The 19,886-nt window shown below is 37.3% G+C and overlaps 1 protein-coding gene across 2 annotated transcripts in view; it reads left to right on the forward strand.

Moving 5' to 3' along the window:
- Positions 1-5,750: 5,750 nt before the first annotated feature.
- ssbp4 (single stranded DNA binding protein 4) overlaps positions 5,751-19,886 on the forward strand; it is an 84,166-nt gene continuing 70,030 nt past the window's right edge. Inside the window, exons 1-2 of one of the 2 annotated variants that reach the window (XM_073862052.1) lie at positions 5,751-6,011; positions 19,552-19,624. In XM_073862052.1, the coding sequence (XP_073718153.1) occupies positions 5,956-6,011; positions 19,552-19,624 (129 nt within the window). In that variant the 5' untranslated portion in view covers positions 5,751-5,955. Of the gene's footprint in view, positions 6,012-19,525; positions 19,625-19,886 lie in introns of those variants that run through there. The other variant, XM_073862054.1, reaches the window with a different exon arrangement.

Raw genomic sequence — 19,886 nt, forward strand, 5'->3', positions numbered from 1 at the left:
ATGAAAATAATGTACTTAGATTTATGCCATCCAACATGTATATGAGTTTCTTTAATCAGTTGTATATGTCTTTTTGAAACCGTGCCATGTTGAACCCCCTATAAGAAGATAACACGATTGCATTTTAATATATAATATTATTTGTTTGTGTTAAACTGAAGAAAGGAAGTCATATGTGACCCTGGACCGCATCAGTCATAAGTAGCTCGGGTATATTTGTAGCAATAGCCAACAATACATTGTATAAGTCAAAATTATTTAAAAATCATTAGGATATTAAAGGTGCAGTGTGTCAATTTTAGCAGCATCTGGTGGTGAGGTTGCGAATTGCAACCAATGGCTCAGTCCACTGCTCACCCCTCGCTTTTGAAACGCATAGAGAAGCTACAGTAGCCGCCACCGGAAAAACGTGTCATTGTAGGAGACAACTTTGTAAAAAAAGTTTGTCCGTTTAGTGCTTCTGTAGAAACATGGCGGCACAAAATGGCGACTTCCACGTAAGCGGACCCTCAGTGTATGTAAATAAAAATGTCTCATTCAAATGTAATAAAAATAACGCATCATTATGAAAGGTATACACCGCAGATAATATAGTTTTGTATATAGTTTTGCATTTCTGTCAAGAGATCCTTCTAAAAATTACACACTGCACCTTTAAGTAAATATTCCATGAAGATATTTTGCAAATTTTCTACCGTAAATACATAATAAATGTATTAATCAGTAGTAATGTGTGTTGCTAAGAACTTCATTTGGTCAACTTTAAAGGCATTTTTTTCAATATTTAGATTTTTTGCACCATCATATTCCAGATTATCAAATTTTATCTCTACCAAATATTGTCCTATCCTAACATGATTTATAAATTTCAATTACAGAAAAATGAAATTTTTTACCCTTTTGACTGGTTTTGTGGTCTAGGTACATTTGGGATGACTTGAGGTTAAGTAAACAGTAGCCGATTTTCAGTCACTTGGCTAAAACTGTACTTATTTTGTAACCGTTCCGACCAGACATAGGCGGTACTGTTGGTTACATTTTTTAATGTGGGTCTGATAATAGCATCCTTTGGAATGTAATACAAACGCATCAGTTGTTGCCTTGGTAACGCAAGAGTTTACAGATGGAATGCCATGGTTTTTTGGACCTGATCGTTGTTTACTTCACTCAAATAACGTGCTTTACCAGCTATAGAAAAAAACGTGTAGCCAGGCAACAGACGCGTGACCAATCCTGAGCGGCGATGTCACTACACGCATTCTATCATCTGGAAAATTCCATGCCGGGAGCGGTTTGTAATCGCGCCGTTCCGAACCGAACCAGGCACAGGTGAAAACATAACTGTATTCTTTGCCGATCTTAAGACGGTTTGGCCCGATGTTGGAAAAGCGCTAGAGAATTTTTATAATTGGATGAACTATACCTTTAAATAAAATAAAGCCTGTTTTTAGGGTTCACTGTAAAAAATTTGCTGTAATTTTGCAGCTGGTTGCCAGTAACTTACTGTAGAAGATAAAGTCAAAAAATGTTTCATGTTCATTTAACTTTGAACAAAATGTTGCCAGTAAATAACATAAATGTAAAATCTACAGTAAGTTACTGGCAGCTAGTTGCTAGTAATACCCATTAATGAAACCCACCAATGAAAACTAGCCCTAGGGCTAATTTGGGTACATTTACATATACAAATGTTAATTAATGTACACTGTCCCTTTTCTAAATAAAAAAAATAATAATAATACTGTAATTTCTACAGACATTTTTTACAGTGTTGTGACAGTGTGAAAGCACATTTTACCCACAAAATGTACATTACAATGTGCCCCCCTCCAAAAAAAATAAATTCATTTTCATGACCACAATATAAATAAAATATTTTTACATAATACAAATAACTCACCTTGAGATTAAAAAGAAATTACAGAAAACCAAACGCAAAATGGTGAACGTGAGCTGAACATGTTTTTAAAACATTCACATGCCTAACCTTGGTTAAATCTCAGTTCATCCTTGTGAAACCTGTCGATCTCTCTCTCTCTCTCTCTCTCTCTCTCTCTCTCTCTCTCTCTCTCTCTCTCACACACACACACACACACACACACACACCTATGCGCTCGCCCACACATTCAGTGTGCTGTGTTGGGACCGTACCTCAGCCCACAGAGACACACATACAAGCGTATGCCACTGACTGTGCTGCGCTCGAGCTCGGCTCTTAAAGGGACAGGCGCGCACGTATGCGGCTAGTCAACACAGTGACACTCCATCAGAACCACAACCACAAAACTGGCAAAAAACAGAAATACTGTGGCTTTCTTTTCTAAATCAGGGCAGCCGTCAATCTAGTTGAGAAAGAACTGTGCTGAAACTGACGGGAAGGATTTCTTGCAATATTCAAGCATTCGAATACTCTGGTTTCTACATGAAGCTGAACGTCACAGTCATTCGTGTTATATCAGTGACAAACACTGTGCAATGCATTCAGTTTTTTTTTTACTTTAAAATGTTTGCAAGTCATTTAACTTTATATGTTACCTGATGTCTTTTTTAATGATATAAAATAATACACAAGAAAATATATGTGTCTAAAGTATCATAATCCAATTATGAGATTAGTGCATGACTTTACTCAGTCAAAATTAAAGACATCAAAGTTAAGTTTTTAATAAAATGTTCTTTATATTATGTAGCATGATCACAAAAATCACTAAATATGACTTTGTGTTTTTACAGGCTGGGTCACACGCAGCTGACTTGAATTCAAGCATCTGAAATCAATTAAATTTGGGTAGCATTGAGATAAATGGGAACGCTAACAGATAGCTTACTGCATGTTTTGAAGGGCAAAAAATAAAGAATTAAGAGGGATTGGTGACGTTAGCAGTAGGGACGGGACAGTAGTGACCAGAGTTATCACGGTTATCAATATTATCATAGTTTTGGAAATGTTCAAAAAGAACTGATACACAAACTGAAAACATTTGAACAAGTTTTATTTTTGAAAATCACAATTTAATATGTCATGTCCCTGAAATTATTTCTGTGGTAAAAAATAAATTAATCTGTCTAATAAGTTTACCGTGAATGAACACAATAAATTATCCCTTAAAGGTGCAGTGTGTAAATTTTAGCAGCATCTAGTGGTGAGGTTGCAAATTGCAACCAACGGCTCAGTCCACTGCTCACCCCTTGCTTTTGAAACGCAAAGAGAAGCTACGGTAGTCGCCACCGGAAAACATGTCATCGTCTGAGACAAATTAGTAAAAAAGTTTGTCCGTTAAGGGCTTCTGTAGAAACATGGCGTCACAAAATGGCGACTTCCACATAAGGGGACCCTCTGTGTATGTAGATAAAAACGTGTTATTATATAGGACTGCTGTGCATGAATTCATTGTAAAGTGCATTGAAACATCTATGTTGTAAATGCTAGTCACTGTTACATATATGCATTTAAGAGACTTACAGTGCATTTAATAAAAAAATAAAATAAATAACCTTTGTGCTGCTAATGCAATGCTCTACCAATTGAGCTAAAGGAACACCACGGTACCATTTTAATTATTAAGTATTTTAATTATTTCTTAAAAATTAAATAATATTAGTTTTGATTTGGCTATGTAAAAGCTGGATATTATGGCGTACAAATGCTTCCGTGCCGGAGTAACAAACAACAGTAACTCTGTCACCCCGGGCTATTGACCGAGTCCCTGCGTTTAGCCGGATGGGCTCTTTTAAGGATCTCCTGTTAAGCGTCTTATTCCACGGCAATAAATAATATCTGTCAGACTTCTAAGAGCAGAAGTGAAGGAGTGTGAAAGATCAGAGAGTTTGCATGAGTCAGGATTGAGTCACAGAAGCAAAGGGACAGGAGCGGTCAGTACTGTGGGTGTTTTGGGTTGTGTCTTTCCTCTCTAGGGGCCTCACACAGGCTGCAGAGCTACACACGGCACTCCTGCCGTTCCCCTGGATTCCAGGACTGATCTCAGATCAGCTTCTGGACATTCCGGGTTTTCCCGGTTTGACTCAGGAAGAGTGGTGGAGGAGTATTAGTTTACATTTTGTGGATTCAAACTATACATTTTTATCAGTATGTGTGCACCCTAGAATCAAACCCATTACATTTGCAGTGCTAACAAAATGCTCTACCATTTACTCTACTCCTAGATATGTACTGCATAATATCAAAACATCTGCAACCATAAACACTAAGCACTAGCAACCACAGACAGCATATAATCAGGCGTTATGTGTTATGTTCACCCACTGATGTCAATAAGACCGCGGCTTTAGCAAACTGTAAATCTGATTATATGAAGCAAAGATGACTTTGAGATGACGCATTTCTTTTTTCAGTGCATTCGGTCACTTTATTAAAACTGGTTTCGCAAATGCGCTGGTTAAAGTGAGACATGCTCTTTAACATACAAAATGCAATTGGGAGTGCAATGCTGCAAAGAGCAATTCTGTAGACGCGATTTTGACTCTTTTCGAAACCATAAAGGTTTATTATGAGTCCCAGAGCTAATTCTTAAGATGATACATAGCCTGGCTACTTAAAGCTGTACTATATAATAGTTGTCTTCTGCCTGGATAAATCATCGTTTGAGGTTTACCCATGGTTGCTTTTCATCACCATATATCCGAGCAGGTCTACATCAGTCGAAGAAAGTCCTACAAGATATATCAGAAAAGTATTTTTTGCTTTTTTACCACCAGACATTTTTCTGTTTACAGAAATGACGTAAAGACATAAGGAATGACAAAAGCTTGAAATTAAATCCAATCTGGCCCAACAGCTCTCAATTAAAAACCATTATTGAAGGCTTACCATAATGACTCGGAGTAAGCCAGGAATGCAGTTTGCTCCCGGAGTTAGCTCTTATTTATGTTTCAAGCATCATTTTTACCTAAAATTGTAGACTAATACGAACAGAAAGAAATTAGGTATTTATCGTTGTCATACAGTAAGAGTATAACCCTACAAAATTCATGTAAACAACATAGCTAAGATAATTTGGACTGAGAAGGATTTGATGAGAAATGAGTTTATTTCAGATCTAAAAGCTGAAGTGCAGAATGATGTCATAAAAATCACTGATCGTTATTGGCTGTATGTTTTGAATGCATACATTTTCATTGTCATTGTTTTAAAGCACTCTAGTTTATATATATCCATACATATTCATAGTAAAAGCAAAAAAAAAAACGTTGATTTTGATTTCATGGGGACTTTTACAGAGAAACATTTCAGAAGCAGGAGTCTCCAGCTGCTCCACATTGAATCTATCTGGGAGAGATCTCATTTGTAATTTTTCTTTCCGATTGAATAACACGCTTTTACAAATTCATATAACAAACAGTTTTATGGTCTGTAACAAATACAAAAATGGTGCGGCACCCTGTCTCTTTAAATTTTGTGCGGTTGTTTGTACACAACGCACAAACACGATCCAAAATCAGCAACCGCAAAAATGTGATATATTGGATGGAGAGAAATGTCAGATTATATAGCCAAATTGCATGGCATACAAACAATCGCACCAACACGACCTCTTAGGTTTTCAACCTTGCCTAAACTCTTCCTTTCAAAACCTCAAAGTCATACACGAAGGCCCGAGGCAACGCTAGCGTGTTTTCCATATCCCAGTAAACACGGTGCGAGTGTGCGTTTCCCTTTAAGAAGCCCCCACCTCTCCCGGAGCGGAGGGAGGGAGGCCGCGTTCCCGTAACAGCGCGCGAGAGGAAAAAAAATTCACCAGCGACCTGTTTCAAGTCCCCCCAATAGAAACTGTGCCTGATTTGTGGCCAATGTTGGAGATGTAAAAAAAAGGGAGAGAGGAGAAGAGGAGGGGGAGGGCAAACACTAAAGGGGGTAGCTATGGAGATCGAGCGTTTTCCTGGCTGCTTTCTTTGACAGGTGTTGAGTGGGGTAAAAGTCTTAAAACAGAGTCCAGCATGTACGCCAAAGGTAAAGGAGCTGTCGTCCCTTCCGATAGCCAAGCGCGAGAAAAGTAAGTGAATTTGCGTGCGCTTTCCACACTTTTGCGGTGCTTATTCGCGAATCGCAACTTTCTGAACTGTGCGGACTATTGTTTGGATGTGTTTAGTGCGCTCGGGTGAAGATCGCCGGTGCGTTGGTGCATCTTCTTAACTTTAGTGCCGGTTTAACACTTTAAACATTTTGTTTTTTTCACGCAATCCCGGTTATATTTAAGTTTGGGTGCGCACGTGAACAACACTTGAACTGCATCCGATCTGAGTGATGTTGCGTGCTCGCGTCTCTGTAGTTCCGTAGCGATAGAGCGATTTATTGATTCGGATCAAATACAGCGAATTAGAGTCTTTGATTGTGTTGTTGTGATTGTACGACTTTTGTACGAATCTGTGTACGTACGTGACTCTTAAAGCATGCATGAAAGTTCAGGAGATGTTTCAGTTTGTTTGATCGCATGTTTGCAGATTTAGTCGTATATTTGCACAATTTAAGCTTGTTTTAGTGTGTATATGCAAAAGCGAATTATTTTTTTAGGCAAATAACAAGCTGATTTAACTTTTATATAGGTGACACTGATGGTTGTTTTGTAAGTTAATACTACTGTGTTTATTGCTGCATAATTATTTTCATGTGCCTAAAACAAAACTACTATAAAAAGTAACGTTGGTAAAACTTGCTGAAAGTTAGGAGACTTTATCACACTAAATATCTTTCGTGTACTTTTTTATAGTAGATCGCCATGTGATCTTTACAGACGGTTGTGTACAATCTGTTGCCATAGTTACTGAAGAAACACTGTACTGTACTGTAGCTTTGAATAAAAGTGATCCATCATATTAATAAATTTGGTATCATATCGCCTGAATACTAGTGTGGTTGTAAGACAATGCATGGATCTTTAGTATGCGATGGTCTATGGTTATATACAGCTATGTAGTAGAGGTATAAAATCCCTTAGAGGTGAAATACAACTTTATATAAATTACTATACATTGTAAAGTCGGTGTGAGAACGTAGCATGAGAGATCAGCATAGCAAGTTTGCTCATAATATCACAACAGTTTGTATGTGTGGTAAACACCTGAGTTTTGGTCTTTGACACTGTAGTACTTTCTCATTACTACTACTAGATATGTATATAACAATATGTGATAGCTGTGAGCATATTAAAAGTCCTTCACTCACATTTTATTCATGAATAATTTAATGCCATATGAATTTAATGTGATCAGTGCTTTTAATGATCGCAAAGTTTTGTTTTCATCATGTTGGTTGTTTGTACGTATATATTGTAAATGTTGATGGCTCTTCTAGTGAAGGTGCCACAGGCGTCGCATTAACGCTGCAGGTGACCATTTCACGTGGTGTGTTAAAAGGTGAGGTGTTGTGACCACACAGACGTTGTGCTGTTATTGCGTCGGGAGGTTATTAAAATTCTTGGGCACCAGTTAAACAAGCCACTATTAACTTTCTCAAGGAACTGATTTTACAGTCGACTTGAGGATGCACTAATCTGATTAGATGTCAATAGCTATGTTTACATGCACAATTTTGTCTGATTGAATGTTACGACAATACAGTTTACATGCACCCTAAACATTGCAATCTGATTAAAATCGTTCATTTATATGTACATTCTATATAATTTCAACTAATCATTGGCCAAGGGTTGCCAGATTTGTATCAAAACTATCCCAATGACTATTCACAGCCCAAATATTAACAACTAATAAACGAAATCCATTCATCTTTATCACACAGAAAAAAATCTGCTCATTGAAACAGTAGCTCAAATCTGAACTTGAAAAAAGCAGAGGACTTGGCAACGCAGCGCACAGCATCTCTTGTCGAGTTCACAGTTTATTTCTAGCTAAATGTACAAACTCAAAGTTGAGTTGGTGAAAGTTGTTCTTTAGAAGTTTTCAGATATAAGCAATTTTCGAAAGGCACAACGCTATTTTATTGCTTTATGTAATGTTATGAAAGACATGAATGCTGCAGAATGTACAGTGTGTGACCCCATTACCTTAATAATGCATTGCCTTGTCATTCCATGTTTCTGTGACGAGAAACATGCGATACGTAAATAAGAGGTAAATATAAGACATGAACTTAATCACAATTCTTCTGCGCATGTGCACAAGATATTTTTGCATCCGATTGAGAAAATGATCGGATCACAGATCAGACTACACCACCCCTTTCAATACGATCGAAATATGCAACTGATTGACCTCAATCGTATTGATTAAGGTGTTTACATGAAGGCTTTTTATTTGATTTAGCCATCAATATGGTTAGAAACTGATTATTTGGTTGCATGTAAACATAGCTATTATTTGGTGTCCTTGGCCCATCACTGATGTTTACTGTGATGCCACATTCTGGTGGCATAAAAGATGTAGCAATTGCTTTCTATAAATCTGATAAAGTGATGTTGTAAGGATATCTCAATGTGTATTGGATCAATTCATATTGTCAAGTTAACCTCCAAGTCTATAAGACTCCACAGGTTTGATATAGTTTCACAAATTATACGGAAAGCCTAAAGAAATAATTTGTCTGCTGTGTATTTTTGAAGTGGGAATTAATCAAAACCGAGTTTGATTGATCTCCTGTTTTCTCCAACATCTTGAGCACTTCCATGGTTTCCCTGAGTTTATTGGTGTGTCTAAGAGGCAGAGAGTAGATCTGAATGCATGGTTTTGATTTCAACCAGATGGTTCAGCCTCCTCCATAGAGGTGTTTTCAGCTACATATAAAGGGAATCAAGCATGCACATTGAATCAGGACGTTGTTCTTATGAAGAGCGTCTGATTTGCAATGTTTGGGATAAACGTCGCTCTCAGATACGGATAAGAATCAATTAATTTTAAATCTTGGATAGCTGGATGTATGGGTTTTTAAGTTTACTTTGAAGAGAGATGTTCTCTGTAATTATTTATGGGCATATTTAATGATTTCTCTCGGTTGTAACGCGGAAATGTCTGTTTTTGTGCGTGTATGTATGAAATTTTTTAATAGGAGAGTACTCGCTCATCTTTCATCAGAATAATTGAGATGGATTGCCTAGTGGAAGTGTTCAAACATTTTTTGTTTAAGACTCCAAAGCCTTCCTGAATTTTCCTCTGGTTGTTATGAATGAATGATTAGCTGTTTTTCTTGCTATGCGTAATACAACACCGACAATATTGTGACAACATTGAGTGCGTTTACATGCACAGTCTTATGCCGATTATGCTTAATAAACTGATAACACGTGGGGTCATGTAAACACGTAAAACGGTTTCCTTTAAAGCCCATAAACGGCGTAAGCAAAAACCGATCGGCACAGGTAGTTTTTTGCTCATTACCCCGATTTCGCGTGGCATGTAAACACCGTAACCAGCTTTCTCAATGTTTGGTCCATGTGCGCATGTCTCCGCGTTTGAAAGATAAACGTCAGACGCGGAAGTAAGCGCAAAGTAACGCATAAAAGTCTCTGCTCTACTAAAGCAGTTGTCAGAGAAACTGCGAAAATAAAAACTGATGTTATATTTACAGGTTCAGGAGACACGAAAAGAGATAAAACAATATAGCTTAAAGGGACAATAAGTAGTATTTACCCCCATCTAGTGGTAAAATTGTATTTTGCATTCAAACGAACAGTGCTCTCTAGCGCTTCGCCTTTTCAAATGCGTGTTGCAACTACGGTAGCCGTTATGTAATCACTGATCTCCTTGTCCGTTTCAGCTGGTTCACGTGTTCTGAATGAAAACGCGTTGTGGAAACGCGCTGGTAGGCTAGTGCTTTTTGTCCCTCTCTGCTATTATAGTTTATCAATACGGTGGAATGACACGGAAGCCTCATTGGACTTACCCGTTCAATGTAAGTAAAGAGAAGAAATTCTAAGCTTACAAAGAAAAGTCAGATCATTCGCAGAGGTCATTTGACACCAACGAGGACATATTTATGAATAAAGACATTGATTTTGATTAATAAAACACTTAGGGGTGGTTTCCCAGACAGGGATTAGCTTAAGCCAGGACTAGGCCTTAGTTTAATTTGGAAATATAACTATATTTAACAAACATGCCTTGCTAAAAACATTACTTGTGTTGCATTTTGAGGCAAAACACAGGGCAGTGATGTATTTTTAGATATGTCAGTGCAAGATGTTTTCAGTTTGGACAGCTCTTACATTTATTTTCGTCTAGGAGTCTAATCCTTGTCCAGGAAACCGCTCCTTAAAATCCTACTTACAGTGCCTTTAAGACAGATATGCCGTCGGCTTTTTGATCGACTATTATGTACTATAGGCGATGACGTCACTACCTGCGAGAAACTTGACAAATCTCCAAGTCCCATGTAACGCAGTTGTCTGCATAGCCAGTTTATTGATTTGCATGTAAACGCATGAAAACAGTTTTTTATAATAAGCAGATTTTTGATAGTTATCCGCTTATTCTGTAAACATACTCATTGTTAGTGAAGTGATCGGACCACTTGCAAAGCAAGCATTTAAATAGTTTTTAACAGACATATTAAATTTAATCTGCTACGTTGTACTGTCATAATGTTTTTAGCCCATCACCAGGTGCTACGTATTTAAAATCTACGAAGTTTTGGTTGCCTGTGGTCAAAAGGTTTTTACACATTTGAAGCTTGTATGTATGTTTGTTATTGTTTATTTGTTAAAGCTTAATGTACACGAGCACTAGACTGAATTGCGAAAATACGTTTTCAAATGCATTGAAATTTTTCTTCTGTCGGATATATCATAACAAAGTAATGCCAGCTGTATCTTTACAACCGCCCTCGAATGTTCACTTGTAAATTTCGCCCACCTTTAAGGCTCCCCCATGCGTCTTCACACCAGACCCTGCGGCTAAATTATTGAAATCGAGACGGCAAAGTTCATTTGTTAACTGTCTGCGCTTGAGCTAGCTAAACTTGGCTCAGCCTCTTTTATGTATAAACGAAATCTTGACTGGGAGCCTCGGGCTAGATGTCAAGATCTGTTCTCAGGTTAAGTTGGGAAAGCTTGTCATTATGGGAAAAGACATGCAGCTATGGGTGAATGCAGAAGCAAAAGCAGAACCTCGTCAGATATTTCTGTCCATCATCGCTGTATCGACATTCGTGCAGCCAGCCGCTGTCAAGGTCCAAATTATCCCCGCTGCGTGGCTCTCAGAATTCGGCATGTGAATGCCACTTGTCTTACAATGTGGTTCATCTTAATATTAAGTCAATAGGGCTTCCTTTCTTTTCCACTTCGAGCTGTTGTTTTGCATAAGGATTAGCCAGGCACACACTGAGCGCTTCAGCCTGTTGCAAGCCTGGCTATTAGTCGAAATTCCTGTGACAGCATGACGAAAGTGTTCCCTGAAGCCCTCCGTAGATGAAGTCCTCCTCAATAATGCATCATGGCACGAACAGGAACCCATCATCGACCTGAAGAACTTCCTCGGATTATTCAGGGCTCTACCACGATTTCATCCTGCCACTCATGGGAACCTCCGTTTGATCCATCTCAACGCGGTCAGATTCAGAAGTTGGCAAGTCCGCTGGGTACATAATTTCGTCAAGGTGTCATTTTTCCCATCGTATGACCCCTACCCTGCGGCTGTTGTGAGAGGTTGCGGAGACTCGACCCTTTGGTGAGGTTGGTTGGAGGATGATTTGAAGGGTGTTGTGGTCTTTTAAGGGGACTGTGTCAGCCACAACATGTCAGGTTGATGGACAACCTTGAGGGTGTTCATGAACTCATCCAGCGCATCATAATGTGCTTCCAGCAGTCCGCTGGAGGAACCTGTGCAGATGTTCTTGAGAAAATTAAGTGTGACAAGATATTTGAGCTGATGAATTTTTCCAAACTTCTAAATGCCGCCAAATTAAATTGAAAGTAAAATCGTGAAGAAGTTCACTCACATTTCACAAAAGTACTTTGTTGACAGCTGTATATGCTTGAGAGTAGCTCCTAAAATGAGGATGTCTGATGAAACACTAAGAAATAATTCAGACACAAGTCCTTCAAAGTATTTCATGGTGTATTACTAGCTGGAAGCTGTACTTCTAGATATTCTCTCTAAATAATGTCTTGTTAATTGGACAGATAATGTATTTTTATGTTAAATGAAGGCTTCTTATAGTGTTTTGAACTAAATTTTATATGTAAGATTGGTGCTATTAAATAATAAAAGTGACGAAACAACTGAGCCAGAAATATTGGCTACATTTAAGCATCGGATATTACACTGTGTTCAAAGTTAGATGTTGATATCCCTTCTTGATTTATTGGAGGTACATAAACTTAATAAACTTGACATTGCCTAAACTTTTATTGCCTAATGTTTGGAAGATGTTAAAGGAAAAAAGTTAGCTTTGCAAATGTTCAGTTTTTAACAGTATTCTAGCTACAGTTTTTAAAAGTGAATGTTTACATCACCTAAGCTGCTCCCATCTTTGTATGATAAACCTGAATCCTGGTAAAATCTAAGGCCTTATTTATAGTTCTGCATCAGACCTACTTTATAGGTCATCAGTTTTCGCTAGGGCTGTGACGATGCATCGCGTTTTCAATTAAAAAATATCTGTCTGAAATCGTTTTGAATCGCAAGGGTCCGATACAAGCTCATACGTGTACTACAGCTCTTTGATCAGTAGGAAGTCTTTATCAATCTAAAATCACTTTGTGTCGTTTATAACGTGCATTTAAAAAAAGCGAAACACTCGTCAAACAAATATATTCTTTTTCATGAAAATACCCAAAACAATTTGAAGAACAGCAATATAAATATGCTTATAGACGGTTTCATCGGAAGCACGTGCGTTGTCGCGGTTAGGCGTCTGGTCGGAACTTACTTCCGGTTTCTGTTTGTTTAATGGCCTGACTAGTGGCTAAAATGATCTTTGGAACAAATACATTGTCAAAAATAAAAATGTTTTAGTGTCCTAAAGAAAGGGGGAAATGGCGATCATAAATCACGACTATGTAGAGGAAGGTCAGGCAGCTGGTTTGTATTTAACATTGTATACTAGGGATGTAACGATTCAACCGTGTGTCCCATTAAAAATGCCTGTCTGAAATCGATTCTTTGTTTAATGCACAGCTTGTGTGTATACTACGGCATTTGGTCAGTAGGAAGTCCTTATCAATCTAAAATCATAACGAGTTGGAGTCGTTTATAGCGTGCATTTAAAAAAGCAACACTCGTTAAACCAAGTCATTTAAAATATTCTTTATTATCATGAAAATACCTGAAACAATTTGAAGAACATTGATATAAATATTCCTGTAGACATTTCCTGGAATAGCATTCGTAATGCTACTTCTGTGGCACAAAGGGAGTTTCTGAACGAGAGCGCCCCCTGGCATTTGGATGTGCCTGGATTTCACCATAATTCATTCAAATTCATTTATTGAGAAAACGCGCATTTGCACGGTTAACGCCTGTTTCACACATACTCCGTATGCAGTGCGTTTGCGGTGCGTAATTTTTTACGTAGCCATGTTAACAGGTTAGAGCTTTCACACAGCATACGTATGCGGTCCGTCCTGTCCGTTGCAGATGCGGTGCGGTGCAGCAGTGCTGCGATCGTTTCGGCAGCGAGTCTATTTTTGCTGTATGGCACGCAAGCTGCACGCGCTGATTTAAAGTGATAGCGCATGTTTTGTGGTCAGAATGAACACGGATTTACACAAAAATGCAGTAATTTCACTCTAAATGGATGTAAATAAAGTTTTTCTGTAGTTTTTTCTGTAATCTTATTTGTTTAATCCCAGTATGAAGCAATTAAGGCAAAACATTTACCACGAGTTAAAAAATGATATGTATAACATCTTGTTAAATATTCTACCGTGTTTATATACATTGCATATACATAAAGTATGCTATTAATTTTACCATTACCATTAATTATACTAACACGGTCTTTTAGTTTTTATTTGTAAAACAACAGTAACCAAATTTATATTGTCTTATAACAATCCATATAACCATGGAATTTTTAGTTAAACTAAGGTAATACAAATCATAATCAATCTGACAAAAAACGTTTTGTCAACCGTTAAAATTATGGTTAATTTTTCTAAAGAGAACTATACAAAATGATCTGTTTGATAGACAGGGAAGCACCTGTCAATCAGCGCTATTATAACAGAGCGAGGCGAGAGACGAACGTGCTCAGTATGGAATAATGTGTTGATCTTGAATGATTGTAAGAATACATTTGCTTTAAATTAGGGCTGTCAATAGATTAAAAAAATTAATCTAGATTAATCGCATGATTTCATGAGTTAACTGCGATTAATCGCAAATTAATCGCACATGTGTATCCGTTCTAAATTTACCCTACTTTAACACTTTTCAGGTTTTTAATATTCTAATCATATATACATATACAGATGATTTATTCAAATGTATGTTAACAACAGGCTGTTTACATTTTAACAGAATCACCATCCATTGTTTTGTATATGAATTTTCATTTCAGAAGATTTTTCTTTCTCCATTTTTGTTTGCTGCTGCATCATTTGTGACCTGTGCAGGCAAGTTGAGTCGGAATTAGCAAATTTTTAAAAAATAGTTGTTCATATTTTGACATTCTCTATTAAAACATAGAACAATGCATGATTTGTTGAAATATAACAAAATATGACAGAACTACACGTGTTTAAAGTTGAAAGAGTCAAATTACCACAAAAATTTCCACATCCATACATTATATTACCACATCAATACCTTAAAATCACTGGTAAAACTAATAGATTTAGCACACACAAAGCAAAAACATCATCAATGTATGTTCAACTTTTTTTCCTTTTGTTTGATTGACATTGAGACAGACTGCTTAAAATCTAAGTGATCTAATATAATGTTACACATCAGATAGTTTTACCCAACAGTTAACCAAACATTTACTTAAAACATAACAGATTATAGAGCCTACCTGCGTGAATTCTTATCAAAACAGATATTTGTAAAACTGTAATTTTGTGTAGATGTCTATATATCCGGGTCGCGCACTCGCGCGTCTGTGTGCACGCGCTTCAGATATCAGTCAGTCAGCGTGAGGGGATCGCTTTTGAGTCTTGTCGCTCTTAATAACTCTTTAACATTAATCAGGTACCGAACTTTATCTCTCTTAATGACTCTTTTAACATCAAGCAAGTCCTGCAGTCTATTTTCTAAGTCATGCATAAAAGCGAAACCAAAATGAATTGAGACGCATTTTTGTATTAGATTAAGCATTAGGAGGACGGTAACGTTACACCTCTCAGACGTATAAATAAAGATCATATCAGATGTCCAACGAGCATTTAGAGCATTGGATTTGGTAGACGATTTGCTTAATGTTCTTATTTCTATGAAAACCTTTTACTCATTTAGAGAGAGTCACATTTGTCTGCGTCTCTGTTCATTCAACTATGGGCTGGACCAAGGGTCAAACAGAAATTGCGCGTTGCGTTAATCTCCGTTAAAAAAATTAGTGGCGTTGAAATGAATTTGCGTTAACGCGTTATTAACGCGTTAATTTTGACAGCCCTACTTTAAATATAATGTTTGTCATACAACGTTTTGGGAGATAATAATGATTTTTTTTTCAATTGTTATTGAGCTTATTTAGACTTGTTGCAGTTATAACAGCGTGTTTTACCTCAGAGTTTGTTTCAGTAATAATGCTGTTTTTCCGGTAATAATAATACAATTTGCATGTCAATCTTGCTTCCTTGTCTGTTTATTCATGTCATTATGCTGTTATTTTAATTATTTGAGAATATTTCTTGCCATATGAGCTTCATTGCCGTTATATAAATACTCTCGTCTATGCAAATATATAAATAATATAGGAAATGTAGCCTATAATGTAACCATGCTTGTCACCTATATTTTCTCTTGAAAAGTTATAATGCTAATTTATATTTATGATATATGTGGAGATAAATAGACCTTTGATCCTTTCATGTGTCCTGACCATTGCACTAGAGATTTTAAACATCCTAGTCTATCAAATAATATCTAAAGTATATTGTTTTGTGAAGAAAAAAAACACAGCAGGCTATTAGTTTATTGATGAGGCGCTGTTCAACAGAAAGTGTCAATCACATGATTATTTGATACGCAGAAGCAGCGGTTAGCAACGCACTGCAAACGGAGTATGTGTGAAAGCACAACGGATGCTTGACGGACCGCACCGCATACGTACTGCAACACGCACCGCAAACGCACTGCATACGGAGTATGTGTGAAACAGGCGTAATCGTCTCAGCCCTAGTTTTCACTTATACATCTGTGTTGATGTTCACGTCTACGTACAATTAGATTTTGATGTTGACAAATCTCATTTAAATACCCATTTTTATAGTCTGCGATTTAAACGCTATGGGGCGGTTTCCCGGACAGGGATTAGAGTAGTCCTAGACTTAAACACTTTTAAGAGCTCTCCAAACTGAAAACAAATTGCACTTACATTGTAAGTGCATTGTAAACATTGTGTGTTGTTTTTAAAATGGACTTTATATTAGTGATAGACCGATATATCGGCCGGCCGATATATCGGGCTGATATTTGCGAGTTTTATGTGTATCGGCATCGGCCGATATGTGGCTGCCGTGTTTGCCGATTTTCCCCCGCCATTATTTACAGACAGAGTGCTGGAAGCCGCAAGCGATTGCAGGTCATGTGACTAAAAACAACCAACCTTTCCATGACAAAAAAGATGGTTCCATAGCACCCTCACCTGTTTTTACTATTTGTTAAATATAGTTTTTTAAGTTCTATAAATGTTACTTTTTTAAAATTGAGACTTGTAACATTTGGCATCATGATTGTGTCATTTTTATGATGTAAACTGAGTGAGCAAAAGCAGTATTGGCTTCAAATATCGGCTCAAGAAAATCGGCAGCCTATATTTTATGGCGTAATAGCACTTTTGGGAGTACTTCGACTCGCCTGGAAAGTCCGCTCCCCTTCTCACTCTCATAATGGGAGAGGGAGGGTGTTACTGCGCCAAGTCGAAGTACTCCCAAAAGTGCTATTACGCCATAAAATATAGTTCCTCTTTTAAATCCACTTAGAAAAGTGCTACGTTTTATTTTGTACCACCAAACTTGCTCGTATAACTACTCGTCTTAAATAGGAAAAACGTTGATGTGTTTGGTCACTTCTAACTTTATCTCTAAATGGTAGCATTGAATGAATGGGGCTAAGCTAAATGCTATCGAAGCGTCGCAGCGCGCTCCAGCGCTTACGTGCACGCACACAGATGATAGAGGGATGTATCAACAATTCTTAGTTAAGGTAATAACATATTTTAATATTGAAAATGAGTAGACTATTCCTTTAATCAATACGATTGAGGACGATCGGATGAAAATTTGGATCGTATTGAAGGGGGTGGTGTACTCCGATCTGTGATCCGATCTGCCGGAGAAAAGTATGCGCACATGCGCAGAACATTTGTGCTCAAGTTCACATCTTATTTTAACCTCTTATATCACATGATTCTCGTCACAGAAACACGCAACAACAGGGTAACGCATCACGCATTATTAAGGAAACGTAAATGGGGTCACATGCTGTACACGCAATGTACATTCTGCCGCGTTTATGTGTACTTTTAAAAGCTTAGGCAACTTAAAGCAATAAAATACCATTGTGCCTTTCGAAAAGTGTGTTTTCATTACCTATATCTGAAAACTTCTTAAGAACAACTTTCTCCAACTCAGCTTCGACTTTAATCCAGAGATAAAGCGTGAACTCGACGAGGGATGCTGTCCGCATTGTGATGTTGTCAAGTCCTCTGCTTTTTTCGAGTTTAGATTTGGGCTACTGTTTAAACCGTTTCCATCAGTTGTTTTTTTCTGCGGGTTAAAGATGAAAGTAGTTTGTTCCAGGGCTTAAAAACGAAAAAAATTAGCAATCGTTTCACTCCGAGCAGAATCAATATTTTAACGTTTCCGTTTTTGCGTTCCTCATTGAACATTTACGTTCCGAAAACAGTTTACTTAGAAAAAATACCGGTTAATAACGTTATTTTAATTCAGACTATACTTTAACAAATGCATGCATACAGACTAATTTACCCACAAAAATAATAACATAACACATGATAAAACTAAACTACAACATTTCATTAATTGTTAAAACCACAAAACAAATACCTGCATTAATTTTAAGTATAAACAGCTGAAAAAAACGACCCGTTTTATGCTGGTCTTTTACTGGTTGAAACCGCAGCATACTCTGCTGGATGTTTACGTTAAATGTGCCTCTGTAAGTTACTTCAGTGAATCCCGGCTACTGTACTTCTCCCCCACATCCTTTAATATTGCAGAAAGACTTGTTAAGACAGCTTGTCGTAAGAAAAATAATAACAAAAAGGAATTTCTTGGTGGCGACCCATCTAAAAAGTAATTGACAGTGGTATAAGTCCCCTGGCTTTTTTGAGTTACAGTTTGCATCTTCATATTTCCAAGCAAGTTTTAACTTAAACATACCTCTGAACATTTGATGGGTAGCTTTGTGGTTATTTAAGACAAATGCTATCGGGCCGGAGACTCGATGACTGCGGCGCGGGCATTTCACTCACGCTATGTGTCAAAGTCACTCACGCTTGATGCGTCAAAGTCACATGTTGTACTGTTCAATTCATGATTGGTCACTGATAAAGTACAATATTAAAGAACGATAAAATAACGTTATTAACCGGTTAATGGTAATTTTAAATAAACGTTTCTGTTTAGAACAATTAAAATTGATTTTGTTTTCGTTTTCGTTTTTGTTCCTGTTAAAATTTCGTTCGTTTCCGGTTTTCGTTTTCGTTCCTTGAACCGGTTCAGAGCCCTGGTTTGTTCATTAGTTATGGGTATTTGGGCTGTGAATAGTCATTGGGATGCTTTTGGGCTAGTTTTAAATGTCCATTTGGGATAGACGTTCTGTTCAGATTCTATAGAATGTACATGTAAACGAACATTTTAATCAGATTGCTATGTTTAGGGTGCATGTAAACTGTATCGTCGTAACCTTCAATCGTATTGAATTCAGTCGGATTGACAAAATTTTGTGCATGTAAACATAGCCAGAGATGCGGCATAGGTGTGATGCAGTAGTATTAATCTGGCTTAAGGTACGTGGATACATTCGCCCAGGTTTCCAACTGAAATTCTGATATCAAGTGCTGTTCTACTGCACCTTTCCAAATAGAAACTAACTTTCCATAAAAGTACAATTTTTGCTCTTTTAATTCTTAGATTTTAATCATCTTCATGCATTTTCAAGGCTCTTTTACAACTGATCCGCTTTGAGTGCTCAGCTAATCACTGCAATCTATTTACATCTATATTTTAAATGGATAAGCCAGTGCAACTGCTTTATTCTCACTTGAACTTGTGACCAATATGAAATGTCATTTTTTTTAAGGAGAAAAACGTCATGTCCCCTACCATGTCATGTAAATGCACAATAAACAGGGTACATTGTAAAACTTCCTCACAGACTATATAGACGAGAAATGAATTTAATATTTATAAAAGAATGATTATTTACAATGTTTTCTTTCTTTTTGTTTTGCAGGTTAGCTTTATATGTGTATGAGTACTTGCTACACGTTGGCGCACAGAAATCGGCACAGACCTTCCTGTCAGAGGTGAGTGTTTACTTCAGCCACAAGCAAACATGAAATTCGATCATAGAAAGAAATGTCATCACTGGATGTGACCAAGTCTCTCATGGTTCAAGTCACTTTAGATAAAAACTTCTGCGTAAGGCATACATTTAAATGTGCATTAATCACATAAGCTTCACTGTTAGTAGTCAACACCTCTCTTTTTTTTTTACTTGAACTGGTAGCAGTGCAAGTGGTCTTGCAGACTGAAGATCAGTGTCGGTTTTAACACTTGTTAGCACCT

This window comes from Misgurnus anguillicaudatus, chromosome 23 (genome assembly GCF_027580225.2).
Source record: "Misgurnus anguillicaudatus chromosome 23, ASM2758022v2, whole genome shotgun sequence".
Classification (NCBI taxonomy): Eukaryota; Metazoa; Chordata; class Actinopteri; order Cypriniformes; family Cobitidae; genus Misgurnus; species Misgurnus anguillicaudatus.